The 20,152-nt window shown below is 40.4% G+C and overlaps 1 protein-coding gene across 8 annotated transcripts in view; it reads left to right on the plus strand.

Annotated features, from left to right (window-relative positions):
• Positions 1-14,820, plus strand: part of pias1b (protein inhibitor of activated STAT, 1b) — a 152,735-nt gene extending 137,915 nt beyond the window's left edge. For 6 of the 8 annotated variants that reach the window (XM_087981412.1, XM_087981414.1, XM_087981416.1 and 3 more), the window contains 5 exons: positions 4,748-4,878; positions 5,439-5,601; positions 6,845-6,984; positions 9,788-9,825; positions 11,869-14,820. In XM_087981412.1, coding sequence (XP_087837538.1) covers positions 4,748-4,878; positions 5,439-5,601; positions 6,845-6,984; positions 9,788-9,825; positions 11,869-12,174 — 778 coding nt within the window. In that variant the 3' untranslated portion in view covers positions 12,175-14,820. Of the gene's footprint in view, positions 1-4,747; positions 4,879-5,438; positions 5,602-6,844; positions 6,985-9,665; positions 9,709-9,787; positions 9,826-11,868 lie in introns of all 8 variants that reach the window. The other 2 variants (XM_087981418.1, XM_087981417.1) reach the window with 2 other exon arrangements.
• The last annotated feature ends 5,332 nt before the right edge of the window (positions 14,821-20,152 follow it).

A 20,152-nucleotide genomic window follows, 5' to 3' on the forward strand; every position in this document is an offset into this window, starting at 1 on the left:
ATTGTAGTTACATTTATTATTACGATGTTTTAGGTTTAATGTATACTATATACGAAGACAAACATTTGACTAACTGACGCTAGATATGAACTGTATGTAACTATTCCAACTTAAATACAAATTCGACTTATGAACAGACTTAAAAACGGAACTCATTCGTAACCCGAGGACTTCCTGTATACCTATCCCTTTCCATCGCGAAAGTAAACTTAACCGAATTGTGGTCACTATCATCAAAGTGCTCACCTACCTCCAAATCTAGCACCTGGCCTGGTTCATTACCCAGTACCAAATCTAACATGGCCTCGCCTCTTGTTGGCCTGTCTATGTACTGTGTCAGGAAACCCTTCTGCACACATTGGACAAAAACTGACCCATGTCAAGTACTCTAAGTATAGCGTTTCCAGTCAATATTTGGAAAGACTCCCATAACAACTATTTTCGCTCCTATCCAGAATTATCTTTGTAATTCTTTCCTCAACATCTCTGGAACTTTTTGGAGGCCTATAGCAAACTCCCAACAGGGTAACCTCTCCTTTCCTGTTTCTAACCTCAGCCCATACTACATCAGTAGATGAGTCCTCATCAAATGCCCTTTCTGCCACTGTCTTTGACTAACAATGCCACCCCCCCCTTTTACCACCTTCCTTGATCTTACTGAAACATCTCAACCCCAGAACTTGCAGCAACCATTCCTGTCCCTGCTCTATCCATGTTCCCTAAATGGCCACAACATCGAAATCCCAGGTACCAACCCATTCTGCCAGTTCATTTGCCTAATTTCGGATGCTCCTGGCATTGAAGTAGAAATGCTTCAAACCATCTTCCTGCCTGCCAGTACAGTCCTGCAACCTTGAAACCTTATTCATGACCTCACTACTCTCAACTTCCTGTACACTGGCATTATAATTTCAGTTTCCATCCCCCTGCTGAATTGGTTTAAACCCTCCCAAAGAGTATTAGCAAATTCTATACACCCCAGGATATTGATACCCCTCTGGTTCAGGTGTAGACTATCCCATTTGTAGAGGCCCCACCTACCCCAGAATGACCCCCAATTATCCAGGTATCTGAATGCCTCCCTCCCTCCTGACTGACTGAAGTCTGTTGCACCTCGTTGTCCTTTTGTACTGATATATTGTGCTGCCCATTATTGAAAGTAATGAGATTTGTGGAGCCACTGTTTCCTGTCAGTTGTTTAATTGTCCACTAGCTCTCAATTGGATGTAGTGGGACTGCAGAGCTTAGATCTGGTTGTGGAATTGCTTAGCCCTGTCTGCTTATGTTCGGAGAAAGTGAAGACTGCAGATGCTGGAGATCAGAATTGAGTGTGTGTTGCTGGAAAAGCACAGCAGATCAGGCACATCCAAGCAGCAGGAAAATCGACATTTCGGGCATATGCCTTTCATCAGGAATGAGGCTTGTGGGTCAGGGCTTATTCCCAATTCCTCCGCCTCCACCTCATCTGTTCCCAGGATGACCAGTTCCACCTCAAAGTCCCAGGTGGCCACCACCTTCTGCAATCGCAACTTCCCTTCCCATGTGGTTGACGATGCCCTCCAGCATATCTCCTCCACTTCACGCACCACCGCCCTTGAACCCCACCCCTCCCAACGCAACTAGGATAGAAACCCCCTGTCCTCACCTTCCACCCCACCAACCTCCGCATTCATCGTATCATCCTCCACCACTTCCCACCAGCAAAGATATATTTCCCTCCCCACCCCTATCAGTGTTCCGGAAAGACCATTCCCTCTGTGATTTCCTCATTAGGTCCACCCCCTCCACCAGCCCACACCCCACTTCTGGCACCTTTTCCTGCCACTGCAGGAAGTGCAAAACCTGCGCCCACACCACTCCCTTCACCTGTGTCCAAGGGTCCACGGGATTCATCCACATCCATCAGAAATTTATCTGTACCTCTGCCAATGTCATCTACTGCATCCGTTGCACTAGTGTGGCCTCTAAATCAGGGAGACAGGACGCTTCCTTGCGGACCGTTTTGGCGAACATCTCTGGGGCACCCGCACCCACCAACCTCACTGCCCCGTGGTTGAATATTTTAACTCCCCCTCCCATTCCGTCAAGGACATGCTGGTCCTGGGCCGCCTCCATCTCCAAACCGTTACCACCCGATGCCTGGAGGAGGAATGCCTCATATTCCGCCTTGGGACCCTGCAACCCACGGGATAAATGTGGATTTCAATAGTTTCCTCATTTCCCCTCTCCCCATGCTCTCCAGTCCCAAGCCTCCAACTCAGCACCGCGCTCCGGACGTGTCCTTCAAACCCCCCCCCTCCCCCCCCATGTATCTCTCAGCCCCAACCCACAAGCCTCATTCCCGATGAAGGGCAAATGCCTGAAATGTCAATCCTCCTCCTCCTCTGATGCTGTCTGACCTGCTGTGCTTTTCCAGCACCACACTCTTGACTCTCTACTTATGTTGTTTGGTATACAAGTAGTAGAACCTGTATTGTAGCTTCACCAGGTTGCTGGCTGAGGTCCTTCCACATATAGCTCCATAAATCACCACAAGCCTGCAACGCATTTCTATTTGTACAACATGGCGATTGAGGAACTATGCATAGACAACACTCACACATGCCTCTGTCACTGAGCCTTAAGTTGAAAGTGGAGTGGATCTGCATTGACATGACTTTTCAAATCTCAATATCACATGAATTGCACAACTTTATCTTGAATTTGTTGTTTTTTAAAAAAGAAATCAGAAGTCACATGGCACCAGATTATAGTTCAACAGATTAATTTGAAATCAAAAGCTTTTGGAGCACTGCTCCTTCGTCAGATGAAGTGGAGGGAAGCGTGCACACACACAATTTATCGGTAGAGATCAGTGCAAGATAGTTCCAAGTAATTAAGAGTGTCAAGGTAGTACTAATGATGTGAGTGGAGTGTTAACAGGTTGAACAACAAGTCTTTGCAGGTGATCACAAGTGTCAAACGGTGTGGTAAAGTGTCAGTAGCTGAATAGCAAGTGAAGAGATGACCTATGATCCAATTCGACAGATGCACAGAACAGCCATGGTGACCAAACCTACGACTCAATACACCAACATTTTCATGCACAAGTTTGTGCAAGATTTCTTTGCTGCACAGGACCTCCAACCAGCACAATGTGCCAGATACGTCAATGGCATTTTCTTCTTGATGTCATGTGATTTCTGATTTTGTGCACCACAGCCCAACACTGGCATCTCCACATCGCAGTTACCATTAAAAAGAATTATGAGGATTACATTAGTGACATCATGCTGACTGTTCCATTGAGAGTTATAAATAAGTGCATTTAACTCAGTTAATTTGCAGGAATAGCAATGTTTTGACCTCTTTGTTTCCCCAAAACCCCACACATGCTGGCTCTCCCAAATAAAGGGCATCTCCCTCAAATTTCAAAGGTTGGTTGGCACAAAGTAAATTCACCAAATTATTATAATGTTGCTTTTGTAATAGTGTGTTTAAATCCTGTTAACTGCCTGTGACAGTGGCAGGTCTTTTACGGCAAGTTAATGCTAATGCTGAAATGCTAGGAAATTAATTATGTACAATGCATATTTGACCTTTTGGTTTTACCATCTGTAGGGCAGTTTGTTTGCTTTCTCTTTCATTGTCGTACTTAGCGTATTAGTTGTTGGCAGCTTGAATCAATAGAGCTGGCATTAAAATTTTAGAGCTCTCTACCCACGGGTACAGAAGAGCAGGAGACAAAAATCAGTCAGAGTATTCACTTAGAAGTTGAAATTCTGAAATAAAATTCTTCTTAAGGCAGCAGACTGAGAGTTGTCTTAAGATGGCTAACACTTTGAGTTCTGCAGTTGATTCTACAATGCAAATGAACAGTGTAATTGCTTCTGACACTTTTTGTTTCGTTTGGCTCTCTACTGAGTTGTGTTATGAAGAAGATGCCATGTTTAAATCTCTGATTACTGATGCATTAGCGTTAAAACGCAATTTTGTTCTGACCAATCATGCTTTCACTATAATAAAAACAGAAAGTGCTTGAGACCTTCAGGTCTGGCAGCATTTGTGAGAAGGGAAACCAAATTGACATTTTGAGTCTGTTATGGCTCTTCTTTGGAACATTTTCAATGCATTGGCTGTTCCAGGTTTTCTACCACTTCTCTTTGACATCTTATTCCCGAGGTGAAAGCCTGTTGTATGATTCAAGATGATGGTTGTTAATAAGGTATTCAAAAGTGGAAGATGGGTTACCTTGTCTGCAAAGATGACAAGAATCAATGGGTTATCAGTTCAGAAGAGAGTATTATTGTCATCCTTCCTTGTGCATGATGGGCTGACTAACACTCAATAACTTACTGCAAATTGGAAACTAATATGAGATCTTTCTAATATCCGTAGTGTATTGCTATGCCATCAGTAACATTGTGTCTTTGCTAGCATTTTGGGATTCTATATATTTAAAATTCAAGGACGTGTAAGACATCATGTTCAGAAAGAACTTGGCAGCAGTATAGTTTATAAATGGATATGATGTCTGCCGTAATTAAGTACGTTTAAATAACTGAGAAATGTTCAATAATTTTACTATGCCTGAGTTATAGTATTTTTCATTTTTTGTGTTGATGAACTCTTATTCCCTCAAAACAAAGTGTACTCTGAAGTGACTTTAATAGTTACTTTGTTCCACAATGTTTGCTAACCAGTGTTTAATGTTTTTGTAGAATGAATTAACTTGTACACTCTTGCTTTCTGTCTTAAAAAAACGCAGATTATTTATGGAAATCCTCAATTGCTGTACAGATTGTGATGAAATTCAGTTTAAGGAAGATGGAGCATGGTCACCAATGAGAATGAAGAAGGAGGTCCAGGAGGTGAATTCTACTTATAATGGTGTTGAAGGTATGCCTTTTGTTATATAGGGATTGAACAGAAAGATCAGATTAGACTGATAGCTATTTAACCCAAAATACCTGTGGTTAGTGAAATTTGGATAATAGTGTTTCTTCCATCTCTTGCTTCAAAATCATAGTGCTTTGATGAGGTAAAAAAATTATTGACAATAAATCCGCATGTTAAATATAAGCATTAGAGTGGGTAGTGTGGGAATTAGAAAAGAAAGGGAATGCTATAATAAGCTAGGCATGCACTCTTTCTAAATCCTGGAAGTGGAAGAGTAGTATAAAATCTTTGGTTCTGTAATTTTCCACCATAAGTGAATACCAAGCCCTACAGTCACCAAACCCTTAACCTGCATTCCACCAGTTTGTTACGATGTTCTTTCAAGTGAAGGTTACATAATAATCCATTGTAAGCTTTGCTGAAAGAGTTCAAGACAAAATAGACTGTTCATGGCTGAAAGATCACCAGCACAAGTGTCCCAATTTCTGCTTTTGAGCTTGCTTTGCATATGCCTTTTTTTTTTCCAGAAATACTGACCATTAGTTCAAATTGTTTACTAGGTGCTTGTAAAAGTTTGTCTGAGCACAGGCATTCTTCTCAAGATAATAGAAAGGTTGAAGTTATTGATCTGACGATCGATAGTTCATCGGAAGAGGAGGAGGAGGAGCCACCTGCAAAGCGGTACCCTTCAATATCTTCTCCATCACCACCTATCAACAAGGGGTAGGCTTTGAGTTACAGCTGGTCTCTTTGAACTGGTTTTTGTGTTTGCAATGAGTTTGGATACAGTGAAAACAAAATCCACAATTTGATGGACTTCAAACAATTTCTGTCCACTGTCATTTCAAAACTGATATTGCATACAGAATAAAATGTACTTGTCCCAAATCATTCTTTGTTGGTATGTCAATTAATTGCTATGCTCCTGCAATCCTGGATTCATTTCCAGTCTTGTCTTTTTCTCCACCTTCAAGAGGCTTTGCAAAATTTGAACTTTGCTCTTAGTTTCGTTTGGCTAATTTCTATTTGTAGAGTGTCTTGGTCATTTCATGTCTAAAAAGCTGTATTTAAATGGCAGTGGCAGTTTGTTACTTCACTTGAGCATCAAGCTTGCAAAACAATTGTTGGATACTACTCTTTAATTGTTGAAATAACAGTCATTTTTTTAAGCCAACCTCGAGCACTGTTATAGTTTTCTCTGATCTTGAGGATTGTTAATGCTGAAGCACCGTTCCCTATCTCCTGCTCAAATGGCTACTCTTCATGCACATCTGAGCAGAAATTGCAGAACTAATGTCTCTGGCAAATGCTGTTTGTATTTTTTAATTTAACTGCAGTGAGATTCTCTCTCAATATGTGCACGTTGGAACTTCATTTTAAAATCAGAACCTTTTAAATTATCCAAATAACCAGTTGAATATTTAGTTGTCTGCTTTCGCTTTTGCTGTGTGAACTTAAAAGTAGTCAATGATGGTTCTCAAGGTTGATTCTAATCAGTTACAATGGCCACAAAATTCCTCTTTTGTCTTGAATGGGTTGGACTAGTGGAACTTTGAAATCAAAGGCAGGAGTGTATACATTATCAAATAAATCTGGCACTGTTCTTGTTCATGATTTTCATTTGTTATTTCCTTTTTCATTTCTTTGTTTTCTTCTCTTGCAACCACTTAACATTTTCTGGAGACAGTACCATTACTTGTAAACTTAAGTTAGCATCGTGCACATTTGGTGCTTTGTCTGAGTGACCATGCTTTGCTTCAAATGTTACGCTATATTGAACAGTACCAGATCTGATCCCAATTTAACATCTGCTGAGGGCAGGTTGTTGCAGGTGAGCAGGGATATCGCTCATGCTGACAGCTGCTAATTCATCAGAGAACAGAAATCAAAATTGCTTCTTTTTGGTCTGTTACAACTGAGTTTAAAATGAAATGGCTTGAACTTTTCATGTCTGTCTTGTATACAGGGTTCTAAATCTCCACCATCAGACCTCACCAGTGACAAGAACTCCAAGCATACCAACTCTGGATACCAACTTTATCTCTGCTCCTTTTCAAGACTACCGTCATTCATACCACTTACCAACTCTGCCGTATGAACTGCAAGGTAAGCTATTTGCAATAGGGCGTGTCTTCAACTGTAGCTTTGATGCTGAGAAATGATATATTTGAGATGTTGTACACTAAGAATGGAGTTATACCATTTAACCAAAACATTATTAGCAATACAATCCTAAATCCACATTCAAAGTTCGACAGCTCTGTGTTAACTTTGTCACTTTTGAGTCCCCTCAACCTCATGGAGTAAACTAAAGTTAACAAAAAAAAGTTTAAAAATTAGTGTTTCAGATTTGGTTATTAAAAGTTTGTGAGATTTATGATCTTTGCAAAGATTTGTAGCTCAGGTTGATGATAAGTATGTAATTTAGCTCGCTGAGCTTAAAGGTTTGTTTTCAGACTTTTCGTCACCTTACTAGGTAACATTATCAGTGAGAGTCTCCGGTGAAGCGCTGGCGGTATGTACCGCCTCTCTGTTTATAGGTCTTAGTTTCTTAAGGTGAGTGATGTCGTTTCTGTTTCCATTTTTCAAGGGAAGGTAGATGGGATCTAAATCAATGTATTTATTGATGGAGTTCTAGTTAGAATGCTATGCCTGTAAGAATTCTCTTGCATGTCTTTGTTTCACTTGTCCTAGGATGTGTGTGTTGTCCCAGTCAAAGTGGTGTCCTTCTTTGTCTGTAGGTATAGAAACTAGTGATAGCTGGTCATGTCTTTTGATGGCCACTTAGTGTTTATGTAACCTGGTGGCAAGTTCCCTGCTAGTTTGTCCGACATAGTGTTTTTTACAGTACTTGCATGGCATCTTGTAAGTGACGTTAGTTTTGCTTGTGGTATCTATTGGATTCTTTAGGTTCATTAGGAGGCTACCATGATGCCAAGGAGTCTGAGTAGTCTGGAAGTCATTTCTGATATGTCTTTGATGTAAGGTAATGTGGCTGTGGTTTTTGGTTGTCTGTTACTTGAGTTTGTTTCTGAGGAATTGGCGGATTGTGTTTATTGGATACCCGTTTTTCTCGAAAACATTGTATAGATTTTTGTTTCTATTTTTTGGTAGTTTTTGGGTGCTGCAGTGTGATGTAGCTGATTGAACTAATGTCTTGATGCAGCTCCATTTGTGGGTGTTGGAATGATTGCTTCTAAAGTTAAGTATCTGGTCCGTGTGTAGTGTTTTTCTGTAGATGCTGGTTTGAAGCTCTCCATTAATTGCATGTTCAATTGTCACGCCTCGGAATGGGAGTCTGTTGTCATTCTCCTCTTTTTTTGTATGTGAATTTTATGCCTGTCAGGATATTGTTGATGGTGTTGTATGTTTCCTCTAATTTTTTCCGTTTTGTGATGACAAAGGTGTCATCGATGTAGCAGACCCAAAGTTTGGGTTAGTTAGATGGGAGGGCAGCTTGTTCACATCTTTGCATTACTGCTTCTGCTTTGAGCCCTGATATTGGTGATCCTACAGGTGTTCCGTTGACTTGTATAAAGGTTTTGTTACTGAATGTGAAGTGGGTGGTGAGGCACAGGTCCATTAGCTTGAGGATATTGTCTTTGCTGGTGAAGTTGGTACTGTCTGGTGTTTGTGGTCCTGGTTTTCCCAGTAGTGATGCCAGTGTTTCTTTGGCCAGGTCGATGTTAATTGATGTGAAAAGGGCTGTAACGTCAGTGGAGACCATTATTTCATCCTCTTCTATGTTACTGTCTTTGGTGTTCAGGAATTCTTGGGTGGAGTGACTGGAGTGGCGTGAATCTTCAGTTAGGTGTTTTAGTTTTTGGTGGAGTTCTTTGGCTAGTCTGTATGTTGGTGTACCAGATAGGGAGACTGTGGGTCTGAGGGGGGCCCCAAGTTTGTGTATTTTTGGTAATCCATAGAAGCATGGTGTTTTGGATTCATCTGGTTTCATGATTTTGGAAGTCTGTGATTCTTTGATATGTGTTTTTTGACTGCATATCTGACACCTACATAATAGACAGTGTTCCCTAAAGGCACTGATAAGGGTCATTTCAGTTTCTGAGTAGTTGGCTTGCCTCACTCAGTCTAATATTTAGCATCATGTAGGACAAAATATTAGATGTAGTCAAGCTCTTGGTCTGTGGAATCATCACAGCAGGCTCATTTTTGTGTTCTTGCCTGATTCTGTTTTTTAAGGACCTTGAGGATAGGTGTGAGGAGTCAGAATCTTGCGTGATTTGTTTTTTCCCATTTCCCAAGTTTAGTAGTTCTGTGATCTGCGAAGTCGTTTCTTAAATGCCACCTCTGGCTGAAAGGTAAATTAACAGACCGGGTTTCAAATCTGGGACCTTGCATTTGTGGTTAATGTAATCCTATCTCTATTATTTCGTATAAAGTTAAACAGCAGAGTGTAAACTCTCCTATAATAGATTGATCACTTTGAAACCACACAAATCTAATCCTATAAGCAGCATCATATTTTTCAATGTGCTATTAATGATCATTTCCCATGTTCTAAGACAAGCTTGCTTCATTTGCTTCATTTAAATTGGAGAAGTCTGCACTTATGAACCAGTACAAGACATTAACTTTGTCAAACCCACCTTTCTTATCCCGGTAGCATATTTATAGTCCAGGCTCTTAATACTGTCAGGATAAGGTGTTATTAACAGTGTAAACATGGAGAAGCTGTCTCACGGGTTTTGCTGTGCAGTGATCCAAGCTAAACAAACAGATATAAAACCCTGTAGTTACTTGACCTTGTTCCCTGATCTTTGCAATAGGAATACAAATGAAGCCCAGTATCCAAAGTCTGATTGCTCTAAGGTTTGTACTATTATAAAATTTGGACACATTTGGGGCATATATTTTATCATCATATTTCACTATTCCTTTGTTTGAACAGGTTTAGACCTATTCCCCTTTTTACAAGGAGATAATCAGGTAGGTAAAACATCCGTGCACTTTTGCAATTGAAATTTTGATTTTTTTATTATATCAAGAATGTAAATGTGGTTTCTATGTGATTATTCGTGTAAAGACCTCAGGCATTGTGATGTCAGTGGAAATTGATTTCCTTCCAAAATCACATTTTACAGCATAATCTCAAGTAAGTTATGAATAGAATACCAACAAAACATTGAATAGCAGAGGACAAAGATTTTGTTACCTATAGCACCCTCTGATAATCGTCCCAAATACAAGGTGTTTTATTCTTCCATAGACTGTATGGCAGTCAAATTTGAGATATGTACTTAGCTCTGATTATCACTTGCCTGTAATTACACTTTGTTTAAACTTTCTTTCACCTTTTCCATCCTCCCTCCAAAATATAGCTGAGAGTCTAGGAGGTGATTTGCAATATCCTTGTCCCCCAGTTTGATGAAATGTGCACAGAATAGCTGTTGAAGCTGGAGCCTCTGGTACCTATGGTTCAGTGTTGAATTATATGATGCATTTATCAACTGGGCTTCATGGAAACTATCATTTGGAAAGTGTACAGGCCATGATAGTTTACTATAGCTTGGCCTTACATTGACAGTTCACCCCAAACATATGTTTGAAGTTCAGGGTCCATTACACTTCAATTAAATGCTCCTTCAGGGCGGCACAGTGGTTAGCACTGCTGCCTCAAATGCCAGGGGCCTGGGTTTGATTCCAACTTTGGGTGACTGTGTGGAGTTTACACATTCTCCCCGTGTCTGCGTGGGTTTCCTCCAGGTGCTCTGATTTCCTCCCACTGTCCAAAGATGTGCTGATTAGGTGAATTGGTCGTGCTAAACTATACTGTAGTATCTGAGGGAATATGCACGATAGGTGGATTGGCTGTGGTAAAAATAAAATGTGTGGGTGGGTCTGGTGGGATGCTCTTCAGTGCAGACTCATGGCCTCCTTCTGTACTCTAAGGATTCTATATTTAAAAGTTCTGTCAATATGTTAAAGTACGACATCATGTTATGTCTTGGGACTAATAATCCAGAGATCCGATCTATTGAATCGGACAAGGTCAGACATCACATGACACCAGGTTATCGTCCAACAGGTTTATTTGAAATCACAAGCTTTCAGAGCACTGCCTCTTCGTCTGATGCAATGTGACTTCACCTGACAAAGCGGCAGCGCTTTGAAAGCCTGTGATTTCAAATAAACCTGTTGGACGATAACTTGGTATCATGTAACTTCTGACTTTGTCCACCCCAGTCCAACACCAGCATATATTCAAGCTATTGATCCAGAGACATTGGTCTCACCACAGCGGCTTAGGAATTTAAATTCAGTTCACTTAATAAATATGGAATAAAATATTACATCAGTAATGATGACCATGTTACTATTAGGTTATCACCCACTGTTGTCCTTTTTAGGAAAGAAAACATCCCATCCTCACTGTGTCTGGCCTTTGTGTGACATTAGGTCCACCACAACTGCTTGACTCTTCCCTCCCCTCTGAAATGGTCAAGGAAACATTCCTCAGTCAAGAAGACAGCTCCCCACTAGCAATGAATGCTGACCTTGCATATGCCACGAATGATCAAAGAAGAGAAATAATTTACCAGGGGTCAATTATCCATTGTCTTAGTGAGGAGAAAGTGTGAGGAAGGGACAGCGTAAGAGGAAGACATCGTGTGAATAATAATTGTAAACCCAGGATAGAATAAGTTTAAATATATGAAGTAACTACCTTCAGAAAGATTATTTGGAAATTATGTGAAAGGTGCAATGCCGTTGCAAGTTGTATCAAATAGCAGGTTTTGATAAATGTTTCAGTGAATGAAAGGTTAAGTGTATTTACTTTAACTTTGAGGAATGGAAGCTGTTTTATATGCAGACATAATCTAATAAATGTCAATATTTGAATACTTGCATGTTATAATTAGTTAGTGGCTTTGAGACTACAGTGGAAGAATTGTAATCTTGCACAGGCTCTCAAAAACCAGTATTAATATACTGATAGTAATGTTCAGTGCTCTCTACTTGCTACTACAGCATTACAACACCTCCCTCCTTGCTGCTGCAGCTGCTGCAGCCAGTGCTTCAGAGGATCAGGACCTCATTCACTCCTCGCTCAATAGATTCTTCCCATATGGCTCTTCGCAAATGTTCCTGGAGCAGCCAAACTCTGCACCTGCCAACACGCTGGCAGTGACGAACGGCAGCAGCAGCGGAAGTAACAGCAGTCTCGTCTCTTCTAGCAGCTTGCGGGAAAACCTTGGGCATCCTGGGGCTAACCGGAGCAGTGTGGAAAGTGGCCCCATCTTTGGCACCATGCCAGATGTTATTTCATTGGACTAAGATTTCAAACAATGGATATAATGTGTTTTTTTTGTGTGGTTGGGTGGTGGGGGCAGGGGGTTGGGGCAGAAAGAGGAAAAGAAAATCTGGTTTGTTTCATCTTTTAAAAACAAATTTAGAAGTGTAGAGACCCTTTTTTTTAAATAAACAAAAAATTTTAAAAAATACACCATGTACAGAGAACAAAAAACTATATTTTCAGTTAACTTTTGTATATAAATTCGAACTGTCTGTCTTTTAAGGTTATTTCAGTTCACTTTGTGAAAGCAGAGTTTTTACGATGTATTTGTTGTTCTGTGATATTACTTTTTTGTATTTGTTGTTCGATGGCATTATTTCCTTCACCGTTGTCATTATTTTAATTAGGAATTTTCCATTCATGTGCTTCATTGTAGAATATTCTTTCTTTCCGAAAGAACTGCGATGTCAATGGTTGACAACAATAGTATTTTCTTTTTTTTTGTGCAAAATAATTTTATTATACTTTTTAAGTTATGTAAAGAATCTCAATTGTTTCCCATATCATTCCCTCTGCATCTGCAGGAAGTAGCTTTGGAGAATGCACAGTATCGTACAATTTTCCCACACAAAAAAAAGGCCATTTCTGTTTTAATTTTAAATTGGGTGTTACCTGTCGTCTCAATATTTTGATTTGTGTTTCATATTACAAAGTAGCATTTTTTCAAGCATTAAGGAATTTTTAAGTTAACAGAGAGGAGTGAGTTGTGTCACACCTTTCCTACTTCAGAGACATCAGCAATTAATTTCGCTTTCAATGTTACATGAACAGCCCTAACTGCAGAATGCCTCCAGTTTGTGTACTTCTATTTTAAAAGCTATTTTTCCATTGTATGCACAGCACTGTTCATGAAACAGCATTTTAAGTTTTATAACCAACATCCCAAGGAGGCCACCAGCCTCGTGTGCACATATCTCAAGTCCCATGTCACAAACCTTCTACTTCTACATAATACGTTCCCAGCTGAAATTTGACTGCTAGAATTTGGAGATTCATGGGCACATTATTGACTTATCAGTTAATCATACTGTCTATTATATGACCTTTGTTTTAATTCATGTTCCATTAATTTGGCACTGAGATCTTTGCCATGTATGACAGCTTCAAATGAAGTGGTTGTTTTCCAGGTGAATTCAGTTTCTTCTTTCATGATACATTCAGTGGCTTGAATACAATAAAACAGGATTGGCAGACAAATATTTGGAACGCAGATTGGCTACAAATAAAACCCACTAATTTAATAATCTGCATCTTAATCATACACCTCCGTTGTTGCTGTTGTGTGATGATTCAATCAGTTCACTGGAGAGAAGACTGGTTTTTGTATGCAGTGATCTACTTAGAATTATGTTGGAAAGACACTGAGTACAGATCCCATCAATGTAACTTTAAGCCATACAACTCAGAAAGTTCCAAGTTAAGTTTGTGGTGTTATTGGATCCAAGCTTGGTATAAATTGCCACCTCTTTGAGTTGAAGTTTTAGTTGGGGTTTCTGCTTCTGATTACTGACTAGTGACCCTGTTTAAAATATATGTAGGTCTCGAATTAGGCCAACGTCCAATTTACTTCTACTTTGTGACCTTGTACCCCCTATATTTGAAAAGTCTTTTGGAGACACACTCTATAGAGCTGAACAATAGCTAATTCAAATAATGTATTGGAAAGTGATCTGCAGTGAAACCTTACACCAGCAGCAAGAGGACACATTTGAGAGATGAGGAAATGGAACAAGTTATAACCAAAGAATGCAAATGAATGAAACCTGAGTAATAAAAATATAATTGGGCTGTGGTAGGGTGCCATGCTGATTTGTGTCAATGGAAGATTATGTAATCTAATCTGTATCACTGTCCAAAGGATCAATTGATTAATAGCTCAGTGAAAATTATTAAGTGAGACATACTTAAGGGAGTTGTATCTGGTTTGAAAAAATGCATTACTATATCAGGTCTGCTCTAGCAATGGACAAGCTGGATGTTGAAACGGCAGGAAGATGTTTTATGCTCAACCAAACTTATTTCCAGCGTTCTATTTGTTTCACAAATTCCAGTTTTAAAAAGGCTGATTGTGAAGTGCATTTGGTTTATTGGACTCCAATACTTGGATGTAATTTGGTTATGGGCCTGTCTGGAATAAAGTGTGTCTTACATGGCTGGATCTTTCAGGTCATGTGCTGCATTTTGACAAGCAAAATAAATTTTTAAAGGAGAAAGCTAGCTTGTGTGCAGCATAATTTAATTGTGAAATTATGCTGAAATGGGCTGTGTTGAGAGTGTATTTATATTGGAAGTGTTTCTGTAAGTAGAACTGTCACAAGCATGAAACTCCACCTCTTCAGTGAATTTGTAAATTCTGTAATCAATCCTCTCTGAGGGTATCAAAGACAGCTCTAATACTTCGACTGCCTTAAATCTTTCACAGTGCTGGTTTCCGTGACCGCATGCCAAACCAGAGAAATGGCTTTTTTTTTTATAATTGAGTATAGTAGACCAGTGTTGGTTTGTATAAAGTACCACGTGAAAATATTTATTTCATGCATTGAAAGCAATTGTTTACCTAATGAATGTTACTTGTTAATGTAGAGATCTTTTAGATGTAATAAAACAGCAAAAACATCCCAGCAATAGATTTGGGTATTCTCCTTTTCAACTTCCACTTATGTTGTTTCCTTTTGTAAGGTTTTTGGAAGTTTTTCTGTTAATGAAACAAATATTAAGGTTGTATTTTTTTGGCCCAGGTATACCTTATCTTACCTTCCCTTGTGTAAAAAACGCAAATAGAAAAGGTGGTTATTTAAGGTTATTTATCAACTGGATAGTAGTACCATGCCATTTTTTACTTCAGGTACAGAAGAATCAACATTGAACCATTAATCACCACATTACTGACGTTAATGGTCAAGGGAAGGTTTGTTGAGGTGGTTCAGGTACTGAAAAGGAAGTTGAGTCATCTTGGGCTAACGTCACTGGTTTATTTAAATGTACTTGCATGTATGCAGTAAGCTAACATCTACTGACGTGTTCCAAAGAAGAATACTTGGTGTCAAAATATTAACTCCGTTTCTCTGTCCACAGATATTGCCGGACCTGCTGAGTTTGCCAACACTTTGTTTTTAAGTTGAGTTTTAGTTGATGGTTTGGTGCTGATTGGAGCTTTTTAGCATGTGGAAATCAGTGTCTAAGATATTATCTTGTATCATTCAGTATCTGACAGAAATTTTACATTTACACCAACTCATTGTCTTGATACTTTATCTTTGCCAAATCCTGTCTACAACATAGGTAATGCACTGCCTTTCCAGCCTAAATAGGATATATTTTTTATCTGGCTACGGTTGTTTTTTTTCCACTAATTTGTAGTAAACACTCTAATTTGGTTCTAAAGCTGGTTCGTCAGAGGGCTGGATATTTCTCTTAGGATGCTGGGGTAATGTGTCAACTCATGAATTTCTTGTACAACCTACCAACCCGAAAGACGAATGCAACACTACAACTGCATTGAAGGGCTTTCACATAATTAACAGAGTTTTAAAAAATCTTCAGGTATGCCACTCTCCGCTGAAGGCGTGGTACTTCTTGTTGCAGCTTCCGAGACACTAGAGCATGTGTTTGTCTATCTGCATGTGACATTATAACTTCCTTCTCTCCAGATATCTGGGCGTATGCACTTTGGCGGTGAGGAGTTAATTATTGGATAGTGATTGTGAGCAAGAAATCAGGCTGCTAATTTTGTTTTCCTTCCTAATTTAAACAGAGATCATTTATTTCAGGATGGTTCAGGATTGAATGAGTTCTTCCAAGTTAGTGTGAACATGAATTTAGGAGTCTGCCATTTAATTGTATCATTGTGAGATCGCAGTTGATCAGAGACTTTACCGTGGACCTGCATTTTCCCCATTAATTAATTTACAAGTTTGTGTAAAAGTGTTCCGTATATCTGCCAATTTTTTTGATATATTTTGTGAGGTGTCGGTGCCACTGGCTGGGCCAGTACTTTGAGTCATAGAGATATCCGGCACGGAAACAGACCTTACGATCCAACTCGTCCACACCAACCAGCTATCTTAACCTAATCCTGTCCCATTTGCCAGCATTTAGCTCATATCTCTCTAAACCCTTCCTATTCACATACTCATCCAGATGTCTTTTAAATGTTGTAACTGTACCAGCCTCCACCACTTCCTCTGGCAGCTCATTCCATACATGCACCACCCTCTGTGTGAAAAAGTTGCCCCTTAGGTCCCTTTTAAATCTTTCCCTCTTACCTTAAACGTGTGCCGTCTGGTTTTGGACCCCCTCACCTGGGGGAGAAGTCACTTGTCTATTTACCCTATCCGTGCCCCTCATGATTTTATAAACCTCCATAAGGTCATCCCTCAGCATCTGACGCTCCAGGGAAAATAGCCCCAGCCTGTTCAGCCTCTCCATGTAGCTCAAATCCTCCAACCCTGGCCATACCTTTGTAAATCTTTTCTGAACCCTTTCAAATTTCATAACATCCTTCCATTAGAAGGGAGATCAGAATTGCACACAATATTCCAAAAGTGGCCTAACCATTGTCCTGTATAGCTGCAGCATGACCTCCCAACTCCCATACTCAATGCTCTGACCAATAAAGGAAATCATTCCAAATGCCTTCACTATCCCATCTACCTGTGACTCTGTTCGTTGAAAGTAATGAACCTGCACTCCAAGGTCTCTTTGTTCAGCAACACTCCCCTGGACTTTCCCATTAACTGTATAAATCATGAGGGGCATGGGTAGGATAAGTAAACAGTATTTTCCCTGTAGTGCGGGAGTCCAGAACTAGAGGGCATAGGTTTAGGGTGAGGGGGGAAAGATGTAAAAGAGACCCAAGGGGCAACTTTTTCACGTACAGGATGGCGCATGTGTGGAATGGGCTGCCACAGGAAGTGGAGGCTGGTACAATTGCAACATTTAAAAGACATCTGGATGGGTATATGAATAGGAAGGGTTTGGAGGGATATGGGCCAGGGTGGGACTAGATTGGGGTGAGCTATCTGGTCGGCATGGATGAGTTTGGACTGAAGGGTCTGTTTCCATGCTGTACATCTTTATGACCTGTGTGGCTTTGAGAGGATTAAGTCTGTCGGCATGTTGTTTTGTCAGAACAGCATTCCTTACTTCCACCTCACGCACAACAGTATTAATCCTCCCCATCATCTTCCTGCATATGTCCTCCTCCTACTGCAACAAACCTTTCAACAGTGTTCTTTGCTCCCAAGATAGATGGTTCACTAACCTATCCCACTCGTCAAGGATTTCCTCGTTGTTTAACGTCTTTTGAGGCACATCAACCTCCATGACATCTGGATTTGATTCCTCACGCTGCGGGGCAGTAACTAACACTTGTTTCTCCAGTTATCTGTCTCTATTATAGTAAGGTTTCAACATATTCAAAGGAGGTACCCAATAAAGTTTTTTCTATCTGGCACCTTTACCAGATAGTTTACCTGACTCTTCTTTTTCTCAATTTGACAGGGACCTGGCTTTGAAGGGATCTCCTATCACTGGTAACAATACTAATACTAACAAATGGGAAAAGTCAGAATTTTAGAGTTTTAATCTGCCACCTGCTTCATTCTATGCTGTGCTCTCTTCAGATGCTGTTCAGCTAACTCACCTACCTGATTTAATCTCTCCCACACCCCAGATACATAATCCAATTGTGAGATCTCCAACTTCAGTCCTGTCAATTTTTCTTTAATTAGTTTCAAAGGCCCTCTCACTTCATATCCAAATATTAAAGGGAGTAAACTGAGTAGATTTGTTTGGGGCATCTCTAATGGCAAACAATACGAATAGGATACCTTTATCCCAATCATTCAGGTAATCTTGACAGTATGGTCTTCAGGGCCTAATACCACCTTTCCAAAGCTTCCTGTGATTCAGGATGGTACACACTTGATTTAAAGTGTTGTATCCATGACTTCTTTAAACTGCCTAGCAGTAAAATTAGACCCTTGGTCTAACTAGATCTCTCTGGGTAGCCAGTACTGTGGTAAGAAAGCTACTAACTCCTCCTCCACCACTCTTTTTGCCTTGATACTCCATAATGAAATTGCCTCTGGAAATCTGGTAAACACATCCATTATGGTTAGCAAGTACTGGTTCCCACTTTTAGTTTTAGGGAGGGCACGATCAATCATAACTCATGTGAAAGGTTTTTTGAATGCAGGAATTGGCAACAAAGGTGCTGATTTTATTATTGCCTCTGGCTTACCCATCATTTGGCACGTAGTATGACAAAATTTAACCACATCTTTGTGTAGTCCCGGCCAATAGAAGTGCTTTTGGACCTTAACCTGAGTCTTCCTCATAACCCCACAACCTCTTACTAGTAATTCTGGCTGTCTGTACCGCACCGGCAATGCAATCTGGTGCACTTCTGCCCATTTCTCCTCTGCACTGACCTGCCATGGTCTTTATTTTTGTCTTAAGATTCTATCTTTACGATAATAACCCTCAGGAATACATTCTGACTTTTCCTGGGGGGGGGGGGTGTAGTTCCCACAGTCCAAAGATGTGCAGGTCAGGTGAATTGGCCATGCTAAATTGGCCGTAGTGTTAGGTAAGGGGTAAATGTAGGGATATGGGTGGTTTGCGCTTCGGCGGGTCGGTGTGGACTTGTTGGGCCGAAGGGCCTGTTTCCACACTGTAAAGTAATCTAATCTAATCTAGTCTCGTCTTTCTGTTGTAAATCCATTAGCCTTTCAGGACTAAACATTTATGCCTGTCCAGGTTTTTCTTGCAGCATCACATCTAACAGAGTGTCCACTAACTGAGCCTCAACTCCTTCGTCTTTCTCTTTCGTTTTTGCTTCTTGCAGTAATTTATGATAGTGGGATCTTGTTACTACAGTGTGGAAAAGTTCCAGGGTATTTTCCTTTTAACTCCTCAGTTCCCTGGTCTTCCTTTGGCTTCTCCACAACGTGGGGTGTCACTCTCACCTTGGATCCTACTCAATCATTCCCAAGAACAAACTCTATTCCTGGAACTGACACTGTCAATCACTCCCGCTGTTACTTCCCCAGTCTTGATTTAGCTCTCCAACCTGATCTTACACAGGGAAACGCTAAATTTCTGTTCATCTATTCCACAAATTACCACTCTCTTGGGTAATGTCAGAAAGTGTGCAAATACATTCATCTCTTACTATTAGAGACTAATTAGATCCCGTATCTCTCAAAATCATAACTTCTTGCCTTTCCCCCTCTGTTCTTCCTGAGTACACTTTACGCACATAGACGAAGACTTTATCGAGATCAGACACTAACTGAATACCCAGCCCCTGCCTAGGCTGTGCACTGTTACTTTTCTTGGGGTTTCCTTTACTACTTTCATTAATTCCACTGGCTTCGCCTCTGTTACCACATCTTTTCCCACAGTGCCTTTCTTCAGTGACCAGCACTATGACTTTACGTGTCCCATCATCACAGTGGAAACATCTGAGGCCTTTCACCACCTTTTCACCCTCTTGGGCTTCTTTTATCACCTGTGGTCAATTATTCCCAGTGTGATCTACTTTGTTTTGTAGTGTAGGACTTCTGAAGTTCAAAATCTCTCTCCCTTTCTTTCTTCTCTCTCTCTTTGCTCAGCTAAGACTTTTTTCTCCATCTCCCACTCTCTCTCTCTCTTCCCCCCCCCCCCCCCCCATGTCTCTCTCTCTCTCACTCCTCTCTCCCTCCCCCTTCCTTCTCTCACTCTCTCTTCCCCTCCTCCCTCTCCCTCCCTCTTTCCTGAAAGCATCCACATCCTTTTATCCTATTGGTAACGTGGTGACTAGAACTGCGCAAATGCGGCTGAACCACAATTGTATCATGGCCTGCCAATTCTTGTACTCAATACCCCGTCCAATGAAGGATAGCGTGCTGTATGCTTTATTGACCACTCTATTGATCTGCATTGCCATCTTCAAGGTACAATGGACCTGAACAC

Source organism: Chiloscyllium plagiosum, unplaced genomic scaffold (genome assembly GCF_037043375.1).
Source record: "Chiloscyllium plagiosum isolate Xiang-an unplaced genomic scaffold, Cpla_swu_hap1 HiC_scaffold_39, whole genome shotgun sequence".
In the NCBI taxonomy this organism is placed as follows: Eukaryota; Metazoa; Chordata; class Chondrichthyes; order Orectolobiformes; family Hemiscylliidae; genus Chiloscyllium; species Chiloscyllium plagiosum.